This window comes from Xenopus laevis, chromosome 2L, assembly GCF_017654675.1.
Source record: "Xenopus laevis strain J_2021 chromosome 2L, Xenopus_laevis_v10.1, whole genome shotgun sequence".
Classification (NCBI taxonomy): domain Eukaryota; kingdom Metazoa; phylum Chordata; class Amphibia; order Anura; family Pipidae; genus Xenopus; species Xenopus laevis.
The window spans coordinates 138841486-138861094 of NC_054373.1; the positions used below are offsets into that span (position 1 = coordinate 138841486).

At 35.8% G+C, this 19609-nt stretch overlaps 1 protein-coding gene across 3 annotated transcripts in view; it reads right to left on the reverse strand.

Annotated features, from left to right (window-relative positions):
* vwa8.L (von Willebrand factor A domain containing 8 L homeolog) overlaps positions 1 to 19609 on the reverse strand; it is a 159618-nt gene that overhangs the window by 78947 nt on the left and 61062 nt on the right. For all 3 annotated transcript variants that reach the window (XM_018244914.2, XM_018244913.2, NM_001089824.1), the window contains 6 exon segments: positions 18742 to 18848; positions 18366 to 18472; positions 16032 to 16103; positions 13253 to 13329; positions 3186 to 3261; positions 163 to 298 (listed from right to left, as the gene is read on the reverse strand). In XM_018244914.2, the coding sequence (XP_018100403.1) occupies positions 163 to 298; positions 3186 to 3261; positions 13253 to 13329; positions 16032 to 16103; positions 18366 to 18472; positions 18742 to 18848 (575 nt within the window).

Here is a 19609-nt window from a genome sequence, read left to right on the forward strand (position 1 = left end):
GTTTTTAGCTTTTGTATTTCCACACAGGCTGTGTCATGAATGAATACCATATGTTTCTCTGCACTATAAAAAGAAAGAGTTCTGCCCTATGGCATTGCTGTATTATATTGGTTTTGCCTTTATAAAGCAGAAAAATACAGTACTGATCTTTTATATACTTACCGGCCACAAGTCGCCTTCCATCTGAAAGAATCATCTCTCCACTCTCTACTAATGTTTTTAAAATACAAGTGACGTTTGTTGGTGCTTTGTCGGCTTCATCTATAACCAAGATATGTCCCTTTTTACAAGCTTTCACCTAAAAATAAAAATAGAATTTAACAACGGCATTAGACATCTTGATCACAGAAAGCATGAATAGCTCAGCTCATCAGAGAAACATTCAATCCCCACACGACTGAATACAGCATTATAACTAACTAAAGCACATCGAAAAATATATTATTCAGGAGATGCATGTTTCGAAGTTTTTTTGTTGCATCAAGTGGAACTTTTACAGGGGACTGAAATTTAGTAATTATGCCTAGCTGCAGGGGAATATTCTTCAGACCCCTTTATTGACTTGTGATCTGGTCATAGCCCAGTGCCCCTGGGACTTTATGGCAATTATTATTTTTCATGTAATTGATGTAGTTGCTCCAGTGATCTAAATGATGGGGGGCCCTAGTGGCCTTTCTGATGTCATAGTGCAGAGCCTACAGGCAAGCATAAGGTGGGTAGATTTGCCCATCCATTATGGCAAGTATATTAGAGTCAAAAAATCCCTCTCTAGATGTGTAAATCCTGGGCTCGCTACAATTCACAAGTCAGGCTAATTGAAAATTACTGTACCAAATATAAGGGAAAATCATGATAGTGGATGTCCTTAATTAACAGCCCAAGCAATCTGCAGCTTGCCTAACCTACATCAATCAATGAGATACCACTCTAATTTGTGTTTTCAATAGACAGTGCAGGGAATATACCATTTAGCTGCAAATGCTTAAAGCATCAGAACGAATCCTTTCTATGCCCAACAATTTTTTTTCGAAATAATGGGTTTCCATATAAAGCATTCCACACATGTATAAACAAAGGGAGTATTAGATTAAAAAAGGTGAGAATACATACACCCAAACTGGAATTCAGTGGATTTACAAACACCCCTTACTTATACACATTTTATATCTCTTAGAGGTATATGAGAGACAGTGTGGTAAATGGATTTAATCCATCTCACATTAAACAATCAACTAAATCACTGAAATGCAAGTTGTAGCTTTTGGCAAAAAGATCAATAAAAATGACAGAATATGCTGAATTACCAACATATTTTACAGTTAAACATTTACCAGTTCGAGTACAATGAATCATATTAACCCATGTTCATAAACAGAAATTATTTTATTGGTACTAAAACAGTGTGATAAAATAATCTATGCACTTGGCTGGCCGGCCTATCTTATTTCATTCACCAATTTCAAATTACTATGGGGCACATTTACTAAGCTCGAGTGAAGGATTCGAAAGAAAAAAACTTTGAATTTCGAAGTATTTTTTTTGGGTACTTCAACCATCGAATAGGCTACTACGGCCTTCGACTCAAACGATTCGAAGTAAAAATCGTTCGACTATTCGACCTTCCAATAGTCGAAGTACTGTCTCTTTAAAAAATACTTTGACTACATACTTCGGCAGTTTAAACCTACCGATATTCGAATTCAAAGGATTTAAATTTGAGGGTTTATTAACCCTCGAAATTCGACCCTTGATAAATGTGCCCCTATGTGTAATTTGAAATTGGTGAATGAAATAAGATAGGTCGGCCGGACAAGTGAATAGTTTATTTTATCACAATGTGTTTTAGTATCAATAAAACTATTTCTATTTATTCATACCATTTTATTATTAAGGTGGTGAAGGTCCCCACCTTTTTGGTATTAAAAATAGTGCCTATAGCGGGATATTTTTTATGTATATTTCTATGTGTTATTATAAAATATATCTGGAACGGTCTAAATCCTAAGACGGACGAATGGCTAGTGTCAGAGGGTTGATAGTTGTCACCCCCACCCTCTATGACGCCATAACGCTATATGGCCCAAGGCAGGATGGACTTTAAGGACTAATGGTCTACTGTGGACAATGGTCACTCATATAGCTTATACTAGGCCATACAAACAAAAGATCATCACTCTGTTACTTAAATTCCAGAGTGTCAGCATAACGCCAGTCTGTCTGATGGGGGCCCCTTACTGCTGAAGTGCTGCTCAAATTACTGGAAATACCACAATGGCCTTGGTTAGCCGATAGCTGATTGCGAGGCTGTGGACCGTTGGAGCTAGGCACAGTATGTTACAACATTCCTTTGATAACATGTAAGACTAAGTAAATCATTTAGACATTAATTGTACAAGGAGGAGACAGACTATGTATGGTATTTCCGTGAAACCCTTGTCACACTTATTGTAAAAGCCTTCTGAAAGCTATATAATGCCTGGACCAAGAGGTGTGTCTTTGGTAAGTCCTTGGCTGACATTCTGTGTGTTACTCCAACAGCTTACCCAGACAAAACTGTTATGTTGTATTATGTATGAATAAATTGCCTGACTATTTCTAAAGGTTTTCCTTTACTGAGTTTTGTCTTACACGAGGTCAAAATGGTACTACTAAAAATACCATCATATGTTAATAAACCTTTTCTTTTTTTGTACTCCACTTTATCTGATCAAAATAAACCATTGTTTAAGTATTACTGAAATTCTTGGAAGATGTAGCAGTTCTCATCAAAAGGGGGGAAAGGGGCTTCTGTATGCTATAATAATAACAATATTAACAAAAATTTGCAACCCTGTACTGCTGATAAAAAATTGTATGTATTTCTGAAAGGCCAGGGTGCCAGGTATGGTAAAACAGCAAACCTTTATGCTGTTCGGTTATCTACTTCTAATCCAACATTCTCTTCTATCAACCAATTTGATTTTCCTTACTTTAGCAGTTGCATTGCATTCTCTATTTTAAGTCTCCACAACACAGTACTGTACCTTCATTCTCAGGCTTTCCAATGTGAAAAGGTAATAGAGGGATGGTCCTCCAAATGTACCTGTGTAAAAATGCCAAGGATATTGGACACCACTGAACAGGTCTATTCAGAGATCCTTGACTGCTTAAACACCTTTTTTGCACACAAATACATTTATACTTACTAGAGGTGAGTCTTCATACACTATAACACCCTCCTTTACAGATGGCTGTAATGTAAGGCTCTGCACAGTTGTATCCCTGTAAATAAAAAACATAAATCATATATATGTCATGCATGTTGTATGCATAAAAAAATATATAAAATGGTGGAAACCAAGAACAATAAAAGTAAATCCAACACAAAATTCTATTTTGTAGGCCCATTTCTGTTGTTTTAAAAATATATCTAGTTAGTATACATATGAGATCCAGATATCCTATAACTGCATATTTTACAAGTACCCTGGTACTTTTTGTACTCATTTTATCTTTATCTTTTCCAATGATTTTGGTTATAGCACATATAAAGTTTCGATCTCAGCTTTATACATTATATTTGTTAACAGTTGCTGATACAAGATCTGCCACTTCAGACCTCCTCAGTAAATATTTTGAAAGTTATCTTTTCGTTTTCCTACCAGTTTAGTTAGGCTAGGAATACTTGTCTTTAGATACATTTTCCTATCACACATTTAAAAGGACTAAACCCCCCGTTTATCAAATATCCCCATCCCCTTCCGTCCATTGGCCCCCCTCAATGCTTTCACCCTCCTTAGTAACTCAGTGGAAAAAGTATCACCGTCGTGTACCTTGGCATAATTATGCAAAGTAGCGCAGCAGAGCTCTTTGGCAACAATTCTCTTCTTTTCCTTCAGCAGTGAGGGGGGCCAAAGGACGGAAGGGGATTTTTGATTAACGGGGGGTTTAGTTCTCCAAAAGCCAGCACACACTTAACACACTAAAACTCTAAAATCTGATTGCATGGTGTGCCAACCATTGCCTTTCAGGGCTATATTTATCTCATATGATTAAGCTTTACTGTGAATTAAAAGATTATATGGGTTATTTAATTAGAGCCCAGGCAAAAGTGCAAGTGCACAAAAAGTGTGCTTCTTAGTGCTCATTTAGAAAGCACTTCTTACCAGGTTCTGGCTACCCTCCATATCTTAAGGTGGCCATACATTATAAGATAAGCCAATTTGGCAAGGTCGCCAAAAGAGTGGATCTTTCCCCTGATATGTTCACCAAAGGTAGACAATATCAGACTAATGTGACCATTTAGCCCTAGGAACAAAAGATAAAAATAGAATGACCAGAATAGGGGCTGTCGGGTGAGGCAATGTAGTCCTTGATCCAAAGTGAAGAACAAACCTGCCCAATTGACATCCAGCTGAATTTTGGCCAGCTATCAGTCAGGTAGCCCTGTCAAAGAGCATCATACACAGGCAAATAAATAAGCTGTCGACTTGAATCAGTAGCTTAAATCTCCCTATGTATAGCCACCTTTACTAAAGATAAAAAAAAAATCTGGTGTGAGGTTCAGAGCAGTGGCCACGTTCGTCCCTTACCACCTGCAATAAGGCAGGAGTTAAGTTTAGTGCCCCAATTTCTTCTGAATCCACCACTGCTCCCTAACTTGCATATCTAAATGATACACATGTTACTGGACAGGGAGGAGGCAGTTTTAAATCTCTCTGTAAAAACAGAAAATATATTTTTGTAAGAAGCCATTTTTTATCTCCCTTTTCCTTCAGTAAATAATTATTTATGCATGTATGATAGACATAAAATTATTTTTATGGACATTTTTTGTAAATTTAGTTTGCACTCAAACCTGTACCGTTATTTATTCCTCTGCCTGTGACACCTTGGCTATATTATAAATACCACTGGGATACTGTTACCATGGTAACAGGATTCGTGGTAACAGGATTTTGTCTCGAAGCATTTGTTTGTTGAATTTTTAGACACTGCACTTGGCTATTTACATTATTTGATTTTTTTTATCATTATATGGATTATAATATATGGAACTTTCACATAGCATTTTGTACTTTTATTAAAGAAATACTATAATGAACTCTCCCGTCTGAGATTATAAAGAGACTGATAAACTATATTGTTCCAACTGTACTGAACTCAGTATAATAGAAAACCAACTTTGGAATCACTACTTTTGCTAGTCCCTTTGGTTCTTTGTGAACACCCATCTAAAACAGAGCTTCTTTGAAGCATGCTTTGGTTTCACTGGGGTTGTGGCCAGAACCATAAAACAGGTAATTGCAAAAAACCTGTTAAGTATGCACATTTACTATAGAGAAAGAAAACACAATACTATATACAGTGTATTATGTATGCATTCTGCCCTGTTGGTTACAGAGGTATTAATCTCAGACTAACACATTATAGATAAAACATTATCTTTGAATGCTATTTATAATTTTGGCATAAAACTATTTGCGTGATGCTTTTACATTATACATTATGAGGGGACTGTCATAATTGTGCAGTAGTAGTCGGTGTGCATCAGAAACTCTAACCGACAGACTGAGACAAGACAGTCAGGTTGGCAAAACAGTCAGGTCTAGTAACTTCAAGTAATAATTACTTACAAAAGCAGAATTATCAGCAAAAAACGATCAACGGGACAATATGTAACTTTTAATGTAGATTGATATTTTGAAAAGACCATTTTTAGGGTCAGTATCACTTTAACTAAAGACGTAGGCTAGAAATGTTGTCCATTATATACCAGCCAAAGTCAACCACATGCCTATAGCAGGGAGGATCTGTGCCTCCAAAGATGCCCCAATAGAACCCCATCTTCTTCACTGCACATGATCTGTGTTGCTGTAAGTTACTGACCTTAGGGACCGCCTCAAAATATACAGCACACATGGAATATAAATGTCACAATAGAAGGCTGATAAGTAATTAATACAGATAATTACTACATGGCAGCACAGAACCCAGTGTAACTAACAACAGAATTTAATAATCATCAGCTTATATTACATGCCAAATTAATTTTCTGCTTGATAATTTGTGACGACCCCTAAGCTTAGCTTCTCAACAGCTGCTCAAAGCACAATAAACATGTGAATGTCGCAGACACTTTCCATGATGGTGCCTCCCTATGATAAATTTGAAGTCCTGGATCATTGCTGCTATTAAGAAGCTGAAACTTAAGGTTGGTTGCAATAACATCAGTATATAAAATAAGGCATTTTAAGCCATATTAATTTTTAGGAATTAGTTCTCCTTTAAGATGATGTAATAACATAAAGCCTAAAGCTACACAAAAAGATGTGCTCTTTTGACTAGGATCCCAAAGAAGTGCAACCATGTACAGCACCAGTTCTGGCTGATCTAGATCAGATCAGATCATAATGCAGGCATATGCAAACCCGTCAAGAATGGACCACATCAATGGTGCTGATGCAGTCTGTGCCCTGTGGGATTTCATATCCTACCCAATTGATATCTGGCTAATTTACAGGAACAGTAACACCAAAAAATTTAAGTGTTTTAAAGTAATGAAAATATCATGTAGTGTTGCCCTGCACTGGTAAATCTGATCGCTTTGCTTCAGAAACACTACTATAGTTCATATAAACAAGCTTCTGTGGAGCAATGGCGGAAATTGAAAAACGGCTATATGGCACAGGCTAAATAGTGGATAACAGATAACACCATTAGACAGTCAGAGCTTATCTGCTATCTGCTGTGTAACCTGAGCCTTTTCTCCTTTGAATAGCTGCCCGCATTGCTATACAGCAGTTTATTTATATAAACAATAGTAGTGTTTCTGAAGCAAACACATCAGTTTTACCAGTGCAGGGCAACGCTGCATTATATTTTCATTATTTTAAAACACTTATTTTTTGACGTTACTGTTCCTTTAAGCCTTTTATTGGTTGGCAAGGGCCCATACACAGGCCAATAAGCTGCTGGCTGGCTTGGTATAGAACAGGGCTAAATCTAGAACGTCTATTGGCCTATATTTAAAGAAACAACAGCTGTGTTCTCTGATCAAAACCATGTGTGAAAACGCTGTTATTAAACATGTGGTTTGCTTTGGACAGGAATGTGATAAATTGAAGTATAACTGCATGTAAATGATTACTACTAATCTTCAGCGTAAACTCTGCAACCAATAGAAAATTTATAGAAAATAAAGTAAAAGTAAACTGTACTTTCATTCTCGGAATAGTTTCCCTTTATCAAAAAGAGTAGCATCTATTCTTGAATACATAAGCACCTCTGGATTTTATTGTATCACTGATTATTGTTAGATTCATAATTTGAGCAGTAAGTACTGATTGGCTTTTTATTGCCCATGATCTTTGTGTGTATTACATATATTGCAAAAATTCTAAACAGGGCAGTAGAGTAGGAAAAACACAATAACTGCATTGTGGAAATGGCTTACCAGACAGCTTTGACACTAAATCAAAAGCATGATACAAGCACAGAAAGATAATTATTCAAGCCCACACATACATTACGATTGGTTCTACAGTGATGAGAAGACAGCTGTATGGCGGAATCCATTACAAAAATAACAAATACAGCTACCCCTAACTACATTTATACAAGTAAAAGGATTATGTGTTGTGTGTATTTCTTCATGAGACAAAATATAGCACAAATATTGAGTGGTTTAGACTTTTCAATCTCTTTTTTGGCACAGTTCTTAACAAACAGATGGATTACGATCGCTAGCAGACTTTTAGGCTTTAATTCCAAAGAGATTCGTGTCCATCTGTATTTATATTTGACATTCAGTTAGAAATACAGACTTGGCTGCCTGCACTTACAATCTGTCACAGAAATAACAACATAACTGCTTCTATGTTGCCTTCCTTCAAGGGAAAGTACATTCTAGCAGTCTATTTTATGTTCTGTAACAATTATTTCTCCATGATTTACACTAGTTCATTTCTGCTGATGTATCTATATAATGTTTTGTGATATGTATTATAATTAATCTTTAATTATATACACCACCATACAACTGAGCAGTTAATCATCTACATCTCAGTTCCTGCCCAAGTGGAGCTTACAATTGAATTTCCTGAACCTAGAAAACCAGCACTGCAAAGTAGCAATGCCAATCACTACTGCATCATTACAGAGGTCAATCTTGCATTTATTTTAATAATATTAATTAATTTTATTTCCCTTCATGCTGGTTTTAAATTATTTCCAATATTATAGTACATTCTACATCTTGACTAACACAGCTCCTCCTCCAATATAGAACCCTTAAGCAATCATGAAATGCTAGTGAGGTTCTAAATAAGGATCAAAACTCACACTTTTCTGTTTGTATTCACGTGTAGTGACCGAAACATTGGGCATGAAATAAAACTATTTTTCACTTTTTAAGGACTTGAAGATTGCTATTCTCTGTTTTCTTCTACAACTGATCATTCACCAGCACACAGACAGTTAATTTTAGTGGTGTTTGCGCCTTCTAGGTGATATATATATATATAGACCTGTTATCCAAAATGCTTGGACATGGGGTTTTCCTGTAAAATGGATCTCCATACCTTACTCCTACTAAAAAATAATTTAAGCATTACAACTAATAGGATTATTTTTCCTGCAATAAAGATTCATTATATCTTAGTTAGGATCAAGTACAAGCTTCTGTTTTACAGACAGTAAATATTTTCACAGAATTAGAATAACTAAATAAGGATAGGGAAAATAATAATTAATATTATCCAAGTTAGGCATTGCAATTCAGTCTCTGAACCTCCCAATAACACATCTCCGTTCTCAGTATATTGTAATATTATTTGACTACTTGTTAGTTCCAGGGAACTGACCTGTCACTACAGATGAGGGCTATTGTTTTGCTGTCAGGTTAGAATTTATTTTGAAGGCAGATTACATAACTAAGATATTGAAAAAAAATATATAGAAACCTGAATATGATTAAAAAGCAAGCCAAGGGGTGAACGTTTAAGTAATCCTTAGGTTATGGTTGCATGAATCTCAATCCCCATATTTTGTGCAGCTACCACAGCTGTTCTAACAATGTCAAGAACTGAGCCTTCAAAACTATATTTTTATTAAAATATACCACCTCCTGCATATGAGTAATAGCCTACAGAGATCTTAAAAAGGACCTTAAAGCAAGATTATGCTTTCAGTAAATATCTGGGAGCCTTATGGTAATAATAAGTGACAAGACTGTTTTGAAATGACATTTAACCTAGGAATCACTTTTAAACTGAATTAAACAGCAATGGGTTATTTCAAACAATCTTATTTGGTAACAGAAGTAATTGGATTATGTAATGAGGTTGATCTGTATAAAGGGGGAAAATTAACATCTCAGCAATAAATGTAATTTGCTCTGCGTACATCTTCTAGATGTAAAAAAAAAGCTAATTAGTCCTTCATTTAATTTTAAAAGATCTCGAAATAGCTGTTTGAAGATCAGGGAAGAACTGAGAATAGAGCCATCCCATAGCGTAATGGTACAATGTTGACCGTGAAAACAACACATTTGCTCTAACAATCTACTAGACAGATATACTCTGCGACAGAATAAATACGATCAGAAACAGCGCAAGTGTTTGAATCCCCCAGGACTAATTAGTCCCAGTAGCAATACTATAATATACAGTCCTGGGCTTGTTGCAGGATTCCATCTTATTCACAAATTCAGAAATTGGCTGTAGTGTTAAGTTCTCAACAAATCACTAAAACCAAAGTACACCTGAACATATACTGATGGACTAGTTTTGACTCAGGCACAGTGCACATCAGGATGACAATGATCGTAGACATGCTGCATGCTACATTGTGGGTTTTACACATCTTAGCTCAGGAAAATCCTGAAAAACACAGGACATTCAAATTATGTTTGTGGTGTTTGTCTCCTATGAGCCTAAAAAAGTAGACACCCTGGGAATGATGAAAAAAAAGTGTATTTTCATGTGTTTTTTTTTTTCTTGTGATTTACTCTATGCAGGCGTAATGGTAAATTTGTATAGTAGGCTTGACTCAGTAAACACAGTCTACCCGTAGATTCATGCTCCCCTTTAGTGGTCAGTACTGTTTTGCCCCTAAAGGACAGATTGAATCGGTTTCAGATTACCCCTTCATTTCTGTACCATTGGTGTAACATCTCCAGTGTGGGGTCTTATCAGTACTGTGTATGATTTCATTGTTTTATGGTTGTGGGGCCTTATTGGAAGGTGCAACTCCCTACAAGTGTTTCTTTCTGCCTTTGTAATAATGTGCTACTTGAAAGGGTAAAAAATATCCCCCCCCCCTGTTCTTTGTTGTGTATTCTGCCTCCACACAGAATTCACACAGCCTTTGTCAATAAAATTCAGCTTTCTACCTTAAGTGATCTCTGGTTCCTGTGACACAGGAAAGCAGCTGATCTTTAACTGTACTCCCTGTCTGTAGGGTAATCTTTACAATTGTTATGTGGTTGCTTTGAATGGATAAATTAAGGATAATAATACCTGCCTTCAGTGACAAATCATTTAAGAGATATCTCATGGACATTTTTGATCTCCCTGCATGATTCCATTTGTTCTTGCAAAAAAAAAAAAAAAAAAAGGATCAAATTCTAGGCTAGAAAATTATAGACCAGTAACAAAATTACCGGTCAGATCTAGTGCTGTAGGGATTCTCTTTCTCAGAATATTGATCAAGCTGTGAATAGAACTTTAAAAAGGTTGTTCCTTGTTTTTCACAGTTTCATATGTCAGTTACAGATACGGCAAAATACTGTAAACATTAAGCTGTACTTTGTATAGGACCTTTAAAATATTACAAAGAGCTGTTAATAAAATGAAAAAAGGAGATAACCCTGATAAAGGAACTCTCACATAATTGTATGTCACAATACCATCTAAAATTTCATCTGAAAAAGATCTCCATGGTTACAGTTCAGACAAAACACCAATTATTGACATGAAAGGTCTTAAGAAGTGCTGTTTCTTCTATTAAACCATACTGGAAAGTACAATCAATAAACAGAGCATCATGAACTCATGATCAGCACAAGAAGTATTAAGTCACTTAAGCGTTATTCTTATTCTTTGTTTTTTTTCTCTCCAGTTCACTGGATGCCATTTCAGTCAGGATTTTGGTAAGCCTAAATTGTATTCTAGATCTATGATGTTAATAAAATGTGCAGCTGGTGAAAGATTATAAAGCATAACAAAATGTAATGAAAATACATATTTGAGGATTTTAAGACAAATTGGCAATAACATGATAAACGGTGCTACAGGCATGTAAGAGATGCCAAATCAGAGTGAGGACAAGGCACATATAATCAAACTTACAGTGCTAGAACGAAGAGTGGCAGGTGCATAGCATGCAAAGTGGTGGTGGGGCACTAGAACCCAAGGAACATGCGTCTTTTACCTGCTTATGCTGCCAGTGCACACGGGGTAGACTTGGGACTGTGTAAGCAGTATGGGGCGAGGAAGTTGGGAAAGAGTGAGCAGTGGTTAGTGAGGCAGAAGCATGGGTGTTGGGGGGAATTGATTTGGGGGGTGCAAGCCAAGTAGTGCCATGGATGCTTGTTAAGCAAATAACGATATTCAAAATATTTCAGTTTACTTCAAAGCCCTTTAATCCCCTGTTCCTCAATATATCTGTGCACTTGTATCCATGTATATTGCTGGCTGTCTCCTCTGTTCTTCATAGAGCTTCTTTACAGCACCCACATCCACAGTCAGTTCTTGCACTACATTTTTCTATGTTGCCTCTGGAATTTCATCCTTAAATTCCTCTGTAAAAAACACTCTCTAAACCTCTTCCAAGAGAAACTTAAATTTGAATCTTTAGAGCACCAGAACATTATCTGGCCCAGTTTTGGCACTAAAAGGAGAAGGAAAGTCGAAATCACTAAGCAGTCCCAGCTAAATGTAATCACTTGATATGCTGGGCTGGGGCTCCTTTTAACAGAAAACTGCACAGCCCCAGGGTAGTTCTGTGTGAATGCCACAAAGTGAACCTCTTCTTCAGGTTATTCACAGTGCTAGGCCCTAGGGTTGGGGTCACCCAAGGCAAGCACCCATTCTTTCCTCTCCTCACGTGTTCACAGTCTGACGCACACACAAACCCTTCCACGCGTGAATGCAGGTGCATCAGAAAGACACAGAATCCAGACTTCAACTGGCCCAAAACTAAGAGAAGACAGGCAAAAGAGATATGTGACCCCACAGAGCTGCACTCCAGGCACATGCCTCTTCATATATCCCTAATTCTAGCCTCTTCTTCATTTTTCAAGGTGCCACACCAATACATGTGCAGTAGAGTGAAGAGGCTGCCTAGAGTGAAGAGTCTGCCTCATGAAGAAGGAAGCAGCAGAAGGAAATCACTGGTGCTTGATCAGAAGCAGAAGTAGAAGAAGCTACCAGGTAGGTAGCACTTTTACCTGTCTGTATTCACCCACATACATTGTAAGCTCTAGGGGGCAGGGATAGACTTCATATGTCTCTCACCAACCAGGCACTTTAACATTGCTATAAATAAATATATACAGATTGTCCTCCCTGTTGTTATGCATTGTACATACATACTCACATAGCATCCTGGAAAGGATACAATTGAAAGACATTCCACACTTGTAATTTGCAACTTGCATCACCCCAGTCTAAGTACGTTTACAAATTATAAACACAGATACATGCAAAATCTTTCAGGCAGTACATGCAGATACTCATAATATACACAATAATGTTATGTGGTACAGAAAAGCTAGCACAGCACAGACATGTTGTAAGTACACAAAAAGGCAATCAGCTGAGCTTTACAGTTTCCAGCACAAAATTGCAAGCACCTCCATTTGCCAACCATAAATATGTGAGCAGGATTATGAAGGGTGGCAAAGGCATCGTATCATGTAATACAGGAGGTAGTTCAACACCTAAGCTTTCAATGGATATTAATATTACCATAATGAAATTACCTGAATGCCCATCATTTAAAGCATTGTGAAGGTACTACTGTTTCAGGAAATCTTTGAACCAAATTAAAAATATATTGCGTTTCTGTCAGTGATGTAACTTTGGGGAACTTTGGGGAAAAAGCTGAAACAGGGAAGACAATCACACACTACTCCTACTACTCCAGCCAGTCTGGACGTCTCCAAAGTTTTTGGCAGAAACTTATGACAAGAGCAATAGTTATGATTTTTTTATAATAACTACAAATTTTATTACCGTGAAATATGAATAATTTATTTGATTGGGCTTACCTGTGTAGCTGTAAATATTCTCGTGGTCTGTTTAACAAATGTAGAAATCTGTCAACAATCTTATTTTTACCCACACCCTGTTGATTGAAAAACAATTGTTTTAAAAATTTTGTATATACAAATACATTTGTGTGTGTATGTAGATAGATATATATATATATATATATATATATATATATATATATATATGTGTGTGTATACTTAAATACTTTTGTATGTATTTATTGTTTTCAAGTGATACCATCATAGTAAGTATTTGTTTTTTCACAGCAATGTACCTAGTTTACTAAATACAAAAGTTTATGGTTAGATCAGTTATCAGTATTCAGAGTTTCAGAACCCAGGGATAATTTTAGAATTATTATCATGTATTTATAAAGTGCGCTGTGCAATAAATGGGTTTATACAATTAGCATATAGAATTACATCCATAGCGACCAATAACTGATACAAGAAGTGAAGAGGGCTCTTACATCAGCTCTCTAACAAACTACTATTGTAGGAAGAAATTTTACTTTGTTATACTGGCCCTACAGCATGGAGGGCATTTTTGAGAGAAAAATAACGTACATTTCATTTATATGAACTAACTATATGTGTATATATTTAGAACTATAACTGCCAATATAATTTAAAAAATACAAATAGTTTTTCCAACACCAGTTTAAGTAACTAAATATAAGACCTTTTTGATATGTGTGCCATAAATGCTCCAAGAAACCTAAATGGACATGTTCACTTCAACCAACTGTAAGGCTATCACTGGCTAAATGCTGGTCTCTCCATATTCGAAATGGAAACATGCTGTCATAGCTTCAGTAAACTTTAGCCTACTTTCAAATTACATGTATTAAAATTACACACACGAGATGCAACAAATGTCCAACCAAAAATAAGCTCTTCGGACAATGTTTGTCTGCATTTAATTTTAAAGATTTAAATATTTGATACAGCCCAAGCATTTGTGCCCTCCTTTTTGCTATATTTCACTGAATGATTAAGTTTTAAAACCACCCTGCTTCTCTCCCTGTGCATTGCCATGATAGTATATTCCGGTCCACTGCTTCAGTGCCTGATTTCATGGCATTAAATTTAGACAGATGCAAGTAAAAAAAATGTCTGCCCATGAATTTGTCATAGAATAAACTGTATGGGGAGGTAGACAACAAGTCATTTGGACCAGATGCTTCTGAATGCAGAGGGGGCAACTTAGTGGGCACCATGTTGTCTAAGCAGGCATAGGTTGTGTAGCCTCAAATAATACTGCACCTCACAAATTCATATATGGAAAATGAATGCACAACAAACACTTCCATCAATGAACTCTTTGAAGAAGATTCCTTTATAGAATTTCTGTGGGCAATCCTGCTGGCTTGAGCACTCAGAACCCCTACCAGCACCATTGAAATTTTGAAGGCTGAATAGAAATAATAAATATATTGGTAGCAAACCAATCCTATTGGGTTTTTTTAATTGTACAAATTATCACATTTATTTACATCTGTAAAGCAACAAAACTTGCTGAAACATTAAAGGGGATAACAATGCAAAATAACAGTGCAGTAAGACTCAAGAAAGTTTAGCCTTTTGGACATTTATCATTAGCGGAAACAATAAAAGGCAAGGGGTCAACATTTGTCTTACAGCATATGGCAAACATCATAGACTAGAGGATAAAATCTGTTGGTAGATACAACATGCTCTTCACAGGAAGCAATCATGAGAGCATGCTTGGCAAGATTATGAGGTTTTTAGCATGTAACGTACAGTCAAATCAAACAGATGGTTATATAAGCTTCATTAACCAAATTACTCAGTTAATTTTCATAATTTTGCATTTGGATAACATTTTTACTGTTTCAAAAATACTGTATATCTATAGAGACCCATAGGGTTCCTCCTTTTCCCTTGTTGTTGGGCAAAAGCCCATGTATCTAGCGTTAATCTACATATCTTACTTATTGGCCAAAAGGTGTAATGACCACATCCTGCCACACTTTAATATATGAAAGTCTTTGATCCACGGAGCACCAAGCCAGGTCGAGGATTGATAAATTTTCCTTTTATTGAAGATTAAATATTATACATAATAGTAAAACACCAACAGTGCATCAAACGCAGTCCATGCTTAACGCGTTTCGTAGCTTCAACGCTACTTCATCAGAAGCATAAACACTTTAATATATGCTTGGAAATGGGTGGATCTTCCTCTTTGGCTTCTGGTGTCCTGATCAGCTGGGTTTGCCCATTGAGCCTGGGTACACCAAGGCCCAGTAAAACCATTGCCCTAAAGGGACCAGCACCTTTAGTTTCTTTGTCGGGGAACAGGGAACCCTGTGAATGAGGTTAGGGGGTTATATCTGTTATAGACTCTCTAGGAGAGTGAGCTCTCTAGCCTTTATTGAACCAGATCATTAGCTTGAACAAATCAGATTCAGAAGTAGTAGTATTTTTGCATAACCCATTATGTAATTTAGGTGTCATGTTACTGCTATTTACTATATGTGATTCGTATTGAACATTTCTTGTAGGCTAGAACTGAGCTGTCCAACTTTATAGTTATGGAAGCTCATTATTACTATATTTGTTGGCTGTAATTGTGGATGTAGTTGGCTCATGATATAAGTAAGCAGTAAACTAAGTCACTGCTAAGGTTCTGATGGCAGGATAGAGCTTTTTTTTTTTACTACTTTTTTTTACTATTCATATTCCAGTCTCTTATTCAAATCAATGCATATTCAAATCATATTCAAATCATAGCTGCCTTTGAACTACTTACCTGATTCCCCACAAGCAAGAGGTGTTCTCCAAGTAGAAAATCCTTTAGCATGTCTTCCATTACCATCATATGCTATAAAATGACAAAAGTGATCTCAGAAAATATGTTTTAAAATTAATTACTGTATGCACAATAAGGCATACTCCTGCTTATGTTTTATCCTTTGTAGCTTTCACCTATAAGATTATGAGTTGGCACATATATTGAGCTGCATGTAATAAACTGCTCTTTCCCTCTTGCCAACCCTTTATCTAGGGCAAAATAGATAGAATTGAGTATTCCTGCAGTGCAACAGGGGAAAAATCTATAAATGTTGCAATTTAAGCTGTATTTAGAATTGCAATACAAGCTGTCTTTAACATGACTGTTTGCTGCACTTAAGTAAATAGAAATACATGCATATATAGAATTCCTACATACATGCATATATAGAATTCAGATGAAACCTTTCTCTCGAACGACTTCATTCCTACTAACAGAGGGAGGAGGTATGAGCACCATTTATTATTAGTAAAGATAATGAGACAATATACTGTAGTTACTTGGAGCTGCTAGCTCTGTTAAGTGTCTGGCCTGATTGTGGGTAATTAAATCAATCATGAAGTTTTATGGTCAAAACACAGCCAAGTCACCAGTAGAGAGTCAACACAAAAGAATGGTCATCCAACAGACAGTTTTTCAGTATTAGGAATATATATGTCAGGGATTTTATTGGAGGTATTTCAAGACATAAACTACAATGGCATGAAAATATCATATGCATTTACCCTATCACTCATTTTAATTTTAGTGGCGTGTCAATCCCAATATCTATCAATGCAGGGATTTATCAGTTGCAAGAGATTTTTACTAAGCTGTTCATCAATGACTGTACCTTAGTAACCTAAAGAATTGAGAAGTAGTGATGGCTTACTATAAACTTTGTTAGAATAGTGGTGCTATATATATATATATATCTTGCTACGCAATGTGGATCTTTTTATGTCCAGTTTGGTCTTTGGCTATTAACTAACTCTGATTTTGTTCTTTATTTTGTAATTTGTATGATAAACTAAACCTGCCAGTGTAGCCACATTTCTACTTGCTCCCTTTCCATTCTACAATATTGCATCTCTTTATCTCTACACTGAAGGGGCTGAGTGGTTAAAGGGGTTGTCACAACTGTTCACACAGACTGAAAAATCAAACTTGTGGTGAAATGGCAAATTGAGAGCTTTCCTTTTTCTTTTGGTCTTGTTGACCAAACCTTTCCACTAATTACAACAGAGACATTTTAACAACCTTTCAAATGTGTGCTGACCCACTTCTACTTCCCTTCAGATCATTTTGTTACCTTGAGGACAATATCACGCTCAAATAAACATATTAGTGGGCTAAGCTGCATACACACATATTCTGAAACAAGAGTCAGTATGTGACTGATGCACAAAATGCTATGACTTGGTACACAGTTTTCTCTCTTTTTCTACCCCCACCAAATGACTGATGCTTCCAGTGAAAAAAGAGGAAACAGGTCATGTGGAAGTAGGTCAGCCAAAGTCCTCAGAAAAAGAATACTTGTCAGCACACATAATAGACACAGCTATCCTCTCTATAAAGCACCACTTACTATGATAAATAAATTATCGACTCTATTAGAGCAAAATATCCTACTTCTGCCAGCAAATGCTCCTGGCCTGTTTTATATCTTTAATTAAATGCTAAAAAGAAAAATACATATTTGGATTTTGGCAAAGTGTTTTTTTTTTTACATAAAATTAATGTCCTGACTAAGTCGTACCTGATTGGCCACCTAAAATAAAACAGCCTGGTTATCTGTGGCCATTATAATGTTTCTAAGGTAAGTGAATGGGCATTCATAAAATGGGCAGACCCAAATAACTGGATGTCACAAAATATAGCAGCTGATACAAAATGTAATTTTAGGCGAACGTTCATTTTTGGTTATAGTTTTTCACATAATTATTGTTTTATTAGCAACAATTGTTTTCTATTTTCAATGTTCCTGTTGTGCTTTGAAACTCCAAATGATTGTAAGAGCATTGGTTATAGAAGCTGAAAATGTAGTCATTTTTAAAAGGTCTTAATTAGATTGTAGCTGAAATTTGAAATGCCCAACTGCTAAACAGCATACCTGATCTATTCTGAGAAGCGAAAATGCAGATATTACATTGCTGAGGCAAGTTCCATTAGCAGAATCACTCACTTCCTTAAGTTTGCTTTAGTCTTATTAAGATAATATAGCCAGGCACATCAAAAAATATTTAATTTAACATGATCTAAGGTTTTGTATAAGGTCTATGTTAAGTGAAATGTTTGGTGTACAGTACTTACCTGTTTGTTTTCATAAAAAAGGACATCAGGAACTTTCATCTTTTCATTTGGATTATATATTGGCACAGAAATGTTACCAACCCTCAGTACACCAGAATTTATTTCACCTAAACAAAATATTCCAAGGTCATAAAAACACTATATTCCAAGGTTACAAAAACAATGTAAACACCAAAATCCTAATTTCTTATGTCATATTTACACATATGACTGAGGCATTCTTGAAAAATACAGAACAAACCATGATTAGAGTTTAGTGGTTTAGGTTAATATGAATGCCAAAGGTGATAAAATAAAATATGCATGCAGGTATATACATTAGAAAGTACTAGAGAATTACAAGGATATACAAGAATTAGAAACTTAGAAGTCTTACAGCTGTAATCTTTATCCTGTGTTCTTTCCAAATCCATAATGTTTTCCTCTACACCAGAATCCACTAGGCTTTTGTGCAGAGTTGATCTAGCCAAATTTGGTAAAAATCTATAAAAAAATATAATTGAATGCTTTCTGTTTAATAATTAAGTCATGAGAAGGAGAAGTTAAAGTTATTGTTTACCTCAAAGTTATAATATTGGCAGTGATATTCAGAGACAGCTTGAAATTGGTCTTCATTATATGTATTATTTGTGGTTTTTGAATTATTCATCTTTTAGATCATTAGGTCTCAAGTTTGGAATTTCAACAGCTATCTGACTAAATTAAAGTCTAAATTACCCTAGCAATCAGGCAGTAATTTAAATGAGAGACTAGAATATGAATAGGCGAGGAACTGATTAGAAACATGTAATAAAAAATAACAATAACAATTTTAGCCTCACAGAGGCTGCTGGGCTTTAAAGAGTCATAAGAAGAAGGCAGATCATTTAAAAACTATACAAAATACAAATTAGGACCAACTGAAATTGGTTTTATGCCATTCTATAACCTACTAAAAGTGACCTTAAAAACAAGTTAACCTTTAAAAACATATTATGTATGATGGACAATACCTTTAATGAGGCACACTTTACCAGATAAGTGTTGCTGGGATTCTATAAGAGTATACATACTACTGTACAATACTGGTGAGTATGTATTTCTTTTATTGTTTCCAGATTTCCTAAGGGATTATTTTTCAGGATTAGTCTATGATTAATGATATGATGCTATTAGTCTATCTTAAAACAGTGTGCACTCATGTAGAAGAACATAAGATGTAGGTAAGTAAAGTAGTTGTTTATCAAAACTCTAAAACTTTCCCT